A 7659-nucleotide genomic window follows, 5' to 3' on the forward strand; every position below is an offset into this window, starting at 1 on the left:
TTTTTAAAAGTAAAAGTTTCAACGTTAAAATCTTAAATTTATCAGCTCTGTAATGTTAGTGGGTATTGGTTTATAAAATATTTTTCGATAAATAAATTAAAAAGATGATGACTGCCGAAACCAACCTCATAATTAATTTTGGGCAGACTCTATCATTGAGACTAAAATTACTCCACTTTAACATACTTAAGGACTCAATATGCTCGTGGTTATATTTGAGTAACCAAAATAAACTAATCGGACAAATTGGCCAAAAACTCTATCCAAAGTCTCAGTGCTGAACTCCATTTTGGAACTCCTCTCAACACCTCCTTTGAACCTAACCTCACAATGGCAAAAGAGCGAACAGAAACTCCGGAAGACGAAAACGGAGCTCCGTCTAAACGACACCGTCACAAATCAAAATCCAAAACGGAGTACGAATCCGAATCTGAACCCGAACCAGAACCGAAACGAGGAGCCAAAAAGCACAAGAGAAGTCGAAGTCGAAGTCGGAGTTCGAGGAGAAGATCACGGGACGATTCGTCGGATTCGGATTCTTCATCATCCGGAGAAGATTCGTATTCGGACTCCGAAGACTCGTATTCAGATACGGAGTCGGGTAGTTCGGAATATTCGGATGAGTCGGAGGATGAGAGGAGGCGAAGAAAGAGGAGAGAGAGGAAAAGAAGAGAGGAAAAAGAGAAGGAGAAGAAACGAAAGCTGAGGAAAGAGAAGGAGAAGAAGAGGAAAAGGAAGGAGAAAGAGAAGAAGGAGAGAAAGAAGAAGAAGAAAGAGAAGGGGAAAGTTGGTGCTGTTACGAACTCTTGGGGCAAATATGGAATTATCAAGGAAACTGATATGTGGTAAGTTGTTTTTCTCCTTTCCTTGCTTCTTCTTAATTTAAGTGTTACTTTTTAGAGCACACTAGTGTTACTTTCCTTACATGTTACAATCAAATGGTAAAGAGTTGCAACATTTTTCACAAAATAAGTCAATTTTTTGGATAATATTTCCTGGAAAATGTTTTCCAGTGTTTGACTGCTGAGTGAAAAATATTCAGATCGAAAATAAACAATGTTAGAAGATAGGAAAGTGTTTTAGTGAGTGTTGTGGATTGATAATGTCAAAGCAACACAATCACTTATTGTCCAGAAAGCTTTTTCCAAAAGATATTTCTGTAGAACACCTGAGTACTCGATTGTGTTAATATTTTCTGCAGTTCGCATTTTATTTATTTATTTAAATCTCACCTTCACGGTAGGGGTTTAGGCATAACCCCAAACTGTATATTAGCATCCAAAATGAGAACATATGGAGAAGGGGGACATAAAACCTTACCTCTCCATCTACATCAAGTAAGTTAGGCATGCCTAACTTTATACATGTTTTTAATGACAAAAATATACATGTTATCTCTACATCATGTACTGTAACATTTCCAAGAACAAAGAGAGATCCTAGTGCAAAGACACCTAGGTTAAAGAAGTTAAATTTCCAAAAAGATTGGGAGAACAGTTCCTAGTTACATTTGAGCGTAGACATAACCTTACAAGAAATTCCCTTTCCTTTGTCTCCTGATCCTAAAATTAGGCATCTGGATTTGATCCATCCTTGAGCAACCTCTAGCATCCTTCGGAAGGTCTTTCCAGTTATAGAAAAAAACAGCATCTCCATTTTGCATGTTACTCGCAGCTTTAGCAAGAACATCTGCTACAGAGTTTGCTTCTCTGTAGTAATGTTGGATTTTGTATTGGTGAATTCCCACACTATCCTTAATCTCTCCACCCATTGAGACAATTCCTAAGGAATTCCATTCTTGTTAGTTAGCATATTCACCACCAGCAGTGAGTCTAACTCCAAAATGATGTTACAATATCCCTGTTGATTGCACCAGTTAACCGCAAATAAAGCAGCCTGAATCTCTGATTGCACCTGCAGTTTGCATAGAACATAAACTCTTAGGGTAGAGCAGCTTGTCCCTATTTGTTTGAGCACCAACATATAAAAAAATAAAACAAACAATTAGTTTGCTTTAGTCATTGTCCTTAAAGTGAAGAAGGTCATCTTTATTGAAGAAATTTATATGCCTAAAACTATTGGTTGATTCAAGCTTAGAATGAGGCCGGTGGATTTCTTGTAAGTACGAAGTTTGCCAGGTCTGATCACCTTTTTATCACCTTTGAGCTTTAGGTTTGGGCAGGAATAAGTGTGAGATTTAGAACCATCAATTTTAGATAACTCCTAATTTACCTTAAAGACAAATTAGTTACTAATCCCTCTGTCCAATTTATGTGTCATACTTTTGTTTAGTCCGTCCCAAACAGAATGTCATACTTCCTTATTTAGAAATAATTTAGGCCAAATACATAGATAGCCCCTCAAACGTGGCACAAAATTTCATTTGGACATCTTTAGTTCAGCAATGACCACTTTGAACACTTGTACTTGTCAAATATGTGTCTGGTGGACACAAGAGTTAACAAATCCAAATGCGTGTAATACAAACGCCGATGACATGGCAATCAGACAAATAAAAAGCAGACATGTCATTAAAAGGAGAAGAATAAAAAGACACCTTGGCAAGAAGGTACATGTTGACTTCTTGGTCTTTTCTCCTTCAACTCTCTGCAGCAACGCCCCTTTTCTTCCTTTGTTTTTCTTGTTTGCTTATCTTCATCAGAAAAGCCAACTCATGCCTCCCATTGCATGCTGCCGCCACAACCACCCCAAGTATCCAATCTCCATGTCAACGACGAGATTTTGGTCTCTGTTTCAGGAGCTAACTGCAGGGTCTTTGTTTCAGGAGCTAACAGTCGAAACTAAATCAGGCATAATGCTTTCAAAACACAGATGGAACTCTAGCTTAGTGCGAGAAAAAAATAGAATAGATCTAAAATGCAATGGATGTACAAGTACAAAAGGAAAAAGTGGACGAAGGATATAGAAAATAGTGCAGGAGTAAATATGGTAAAAACGAATCACCCTGATTTCATAGCCTAAAAACATATCTTATGTACTAAGAATATAATTAGTAGAAAGTGCAAATAATATATTTGGCCGGGAACTTAGCAGTTAGATACAAGTAAACTTGGGAGAGTTTCAACTGACACGTCAAAGTTCTTAAGACGCCAGAGGTAGATTAAGGCTTAAGGTACAGTGAAAAAACATACCCACGAGCATAACAGAGTTAAGCTGGCTTCTTTCAGTGTAATATTTATTACATTCTAAACTAATTTTTATTCTTAAAATTTTGCTTCTAATTTTGCAAGGTACTGAGAATAAGTGAGCCATTTCAATGATATCTCACACGCCTCATTCTGGGTAAAAGCACTCAACTTGCCATGTCAGCATCAAGTGCTCAAAAAATTAAAATAAGATAAGTGTTCAGATGGTCATTACTGAAGTAGAAGTGTCTAAATGAAATTTTGTGCCAAGTTTAAGGGGCTATCTATTTATTTTAATTAAACTTTAAACTTTTAATTTTATTGTTAGTGAGATGATTTATAGCCTAAGTTGTTCGGACTATTCACTTTCGGTGTTACATCTGTGTCGATTATTTATAATAATATTGATACTATTTTGCAACGCCGTGTACTACAAGACTCGTCATACATATGCGTTGTACGTGCCGAGAAAACTAGTAATATAGATTATATGTCTACTACTACTTACATAGAATTTAATGTGCTGTATCCTTTTTTGATGTAAGCAGAACATATTGTTATTCTTTTCCTCTTGCAAGTAAATAAAGGCACCAAAGGTGGTGCAGATCATATAGAACATGTAACTAGCCAATGATCAGCCAAACTATTGCCCGACAAAGCTTTGGTAGACAAACCAAACTACTAACATTTCGCTTAGGCTGTGTTTTTTTATTTTCACCATAGAGATCTTATTCTTCAGGAAAACAAACAAAGAAGGAAAAAAGGTATTCGTATCTCATCTTTGAAAGTTGCATTATCAGCCTTGACTAGTCATCCATTTGCTGCCCCATGCAACTTATGCCATCGTAGTTACTGCACTCCAACCTCCCGAGTGATCTTATCTCAATTTTAGTTGCTTTTTCTTGTCATTGTTGCCTTTGTTACATTCCTGTATTCTTTCCAGTCAGTGTTTATTGTAACTCCTTTTGCCCTAATATCATCAGGGCTGAACTAAAGCCCCTGCCCAGACAAAACAGGAAAAAAAGAAAGAAAGAAAAAGGAAAAAACAAAATAACCCAGATCCTCTTAATTCCTCTGTATTTCAGGCAGTTGCAGTGTTTATGTTAAGTTTATAAATAATTTTACAGGGGTGTAGCCAGAGTTAGTCCTTGGTGCCATACTCAACTTTTGTATGTTTCTTTATTGTAGGAACAAGCGACCAGAGTTTACCGCATGGTTAGCAGAAATAAAGAAGGTACATAGTGACTCTTTAAGCCTATGCATGTTGATCATTTATGCCGGACTTGTTGTAGGATATGTCAATTGTTTTAATAAAAGCTACCATTGCACATACTTATCTACGTTCTCTTTCTAGACTAGTCTGTATAAGATATTACATCTGCTTGTGGAAGTTTTCATTGCTCGTGTATTTATAGGTGAATCTGGAGAGCCTGCCAAACTGGGAAGAAAAGCAATTGTTCAAGCAGTAAGTAAATCTAGAAGGGAAAAGTTAGTTATTAGCGGTTGATCCTCCCTTTTCTATACCTCTTTTTAAGCAATATATGCAAGGAACTTCCACTTTTTGACTGTCAGCTATTGTGCAGATTCATGGAGGATCATAACACCGCAACCTTCCCTTCTAAAAAGTAAGGCTACTGCACTATTTCAATCCAATTTCTTTTTCTTTTTGCTTTTTTCTGGGTGAGGTGTGGGGCTTCTGTTCTATATTTATTATGAATATCGTATATTGAGCATGGATGTTTGGGTGTGAAGCTTCTAGTTCCTTCCGGGAAGTTGTGTGTATGTACACATACACACACAGAGACAGGTGTACAGATGCTTTATATCCAAGTGTGTCAGCAATTGCAATGCTTTTAATCATCTAACAGTACTTTTGTTATTCTTCATGGTTGCAGATATTATAACCTTGATGCCTATTATAGACGTAAAATGGAAAAGGAAAACAAAAGAGGTATCAAGAAGGTCGTGGATACTGAACGTACTGTCTTCGATGATGAAGAACAGCGCAGGTAAGTTAGTTATGTGCTGCTTAACATTCATTGTCATGAACTGCTGTTTTTCTGTTGTAAGTTTATTTATTTTTCTTTATCTTCTTAGCTCTCTTTTGTAAGTTGGCATTTATTTGCTGATGTTGGAAGTCCTGCTTCGTTGAATCATCTGGAACCAACTTTCATGATTCCAATTCATGCTATACTTACTGGCCAGAGTCTCTGTCACCCTTTTAATAGAAGCGGTCATTTTTTGGTTGACTAGTATGAAGTCAATTGGGGGCACGTCACGAATTTGAATCCCGTAAGAGAACCAAATCTGGTATTTAAATGGAGAAGGATAGAGGGGTGTGCCCATTATTCATTGAGTTCCGATAATAAAACAACAGAATTTATAGAAAAAAGAAAACTATGAAGTCATTTGGGAGCTACCAAGAAACCTTCCATTGTTCTAATGTGGTCTTGCTCTTTGAAACTCTTTGAACAGAATCACTATCCTTCTGTAGTGGTATAACTTATAGCTTTGCGCCATTACCATAGTTTAATCTTTCAGAAGTGGGACCATATTATAATGCCAAAAGATGGTGGTATTATTCTAGCATCCTGGAAGCCACAATCCTAGGTTAGCAAGTACCATATAGTTAAACATACTAGAGTATTGTTTACTGAAGATAAGTTATAGAGCATAGCTTTTGTCATCGAAAGGGAAAAAAGAAGGAAAGTTTCATCTTTGCACGCAATTGTGTAGTCTTAGTTCTTGATTTGTTACCTATTATGCTTCTGTAGGCAAGAATTGCTGCGAGAACGTGAAAAGCACAAGGAAGAACAGGTGGAAGCATTGAAGCGGGAGATGCAGAGTGGAATGGTATATTTTCTGCTAACTTTGTCCTTCTCCATACAACCAGTGAGAGTTCATGATATGACAATTCCTTTTTTTTTCTTTTGTAAATTTGAATCTTTGAAGGCACAAGCAATGAAAGAACAAGCTCAATTAAAAGAAGAGATGGCTTATCAATACAAGCTTGGCAACTTCGAGGTGAGAATAATCCTTCCATTTCACAAGACTCTAATTGGTCATACATTACACTTTTTCCAGTCATTCATCGTATTTTCTGATGTCCTGATAGGCTGCAGCTGCTATCCAAAGACGTTTGGACCCCGATCTTCCTATGTAGATGAGGTCCTGCAAAATTTTGTTCTAGGCTACCTGAGGCTACTTATTCCGCGCTCTTCATTTTGTTTGAGCAAATATGATTCTAGATTCTTCAGCAAGTCTGTCCTTGTCTTACTAGATACTAGGCTAGTTGAGTTAAAATCTGGTTCATGTACTATTCTGTAACATTATCTGCCCTCCATCCTTTCACTTTGTGCTCCACCATAATGCTGTTAATCTCTAGTGATAATTTACCTTGCATTAAGACTCATCCCCCGCCCCTTGGTCCCCGAGCGCCTCAGTTCATGTTTTCTTTTTTCTTGTGCTCACTGCTATTTTTCTTAAACATAGCCATCTTTACCTTCATAGGTTAGCATTGCACCGCTGTAAGCTCTCAGCCATGTTTTGTGGAAACTGTTATAATATTTCCTTGTTCATGTCTTTTCTATGAGTTTACAGAAAAATTCTCCCCTCGATGCTATATATGGAAAGAATGTGAAAGGAGCTCAAAACCAATTTCTATTTTAAGAAATCTGGTTTAGTATTTGAACCGTTGCCAATAGTAATGAGATTCAAGAAGTTGGAAAAAAATAGAGAACGAAAAGGAAAAAGGCACAAAACAAAGGCGAATCTTGTACAAGTAAAGGACAACTAGCCAAAACCCGAACTCAGTATACCCAATGTGCATCAGTATGTTTGTTTTTGTTTTGGTGATAGGTAAAAGTTAAATCCATTCAGAAAGGCAACGGGAAAAGATGCCCTCAGCATACATCTTTTCCTTTTAGTTTCCCATCCGATGTCGATGCTCACATTGGGATCCAATTAATTCGGATTCGCGTCGCATCAGACCTATTAAAGGAAACACATTCTCTATTAGGATTTTCTTGGGATTTTTACACGAATAGGTGGTCAGATTCACTATTTATTTTGTTTAGTCGGGATAATATACATTGGGTGGGCGGCTATTTAGGTTAATTGTTCTTTTTTTTTTATTTTCAAGACTTGAACTCGATACCTCTAATTAAAGGTAAAAGGATCTTATTTATCCCACTACAACTCTAGGCAGTAGCATACATCTGTTTAACCTTTCCTGAACTCAGTATACCCAATATGCATCAGTATGTTATGCTCATTTTTTATTTCTATTAGAGTTTCTAGATCATTGATATACTCATATTTTTCCTTTCAGTTTCATTTTTTTGTGGTTGAGATTCGCAGAGTTTTTGTTTGCTTGAACATGACATTTACATGTGCCTTGATTAATGAACGTCTTCCACACAAAAAAAAAGTTGTCATTTAGAAGGTGTCTTAGTAACGAAGAATCCTAGAGATGTTTTGTTCGGTACATTGGTGGCTACAAGGGCACGTAAAT

The 7659-nt window shown here is 36.9% G+C and overlaps 1 protein-coding gene across 1 annotated transcript; it reads left to right on the top strand.

Annotated features, from left to right (window-relative positions):
- Positions 229-6729, top strand: LOC109230790 (RNA-binding protein 25). Its single transcript, XM_019396227.1, has 8 exons — positions 229-845; positions 4335-4380; positions 4562-4611; positions 4730-4771; positions 5042-5155; positions 5921-5999; positions 6099-6170; positions 6262-6729. Exons 1-8 carry the CDS (start codon positions 331-333, stop codon positions 6307-6309), a joined length of 966 nt encoding a protein of 321 aa, XP_019251772.1. The 5' UTR covers positions 229-330; the 3' UTR covers positions 6310-6729.

Source organism: Nicotiana attenuata, chromosome 8 (assembly GCF_001879085.1).
Source record: "Nicotiana attenuata strain UT chromosome 8, NIATTr2, whole genome shotgun sequence".
In the NCBI taxonomy this organism is placed as follows: Eukaryota; Viridiplantae; Streptophyta; class Magnoliopsida; order Solanales; family Solanaceae; genus Nicotiana; species Nicotiana attenuata.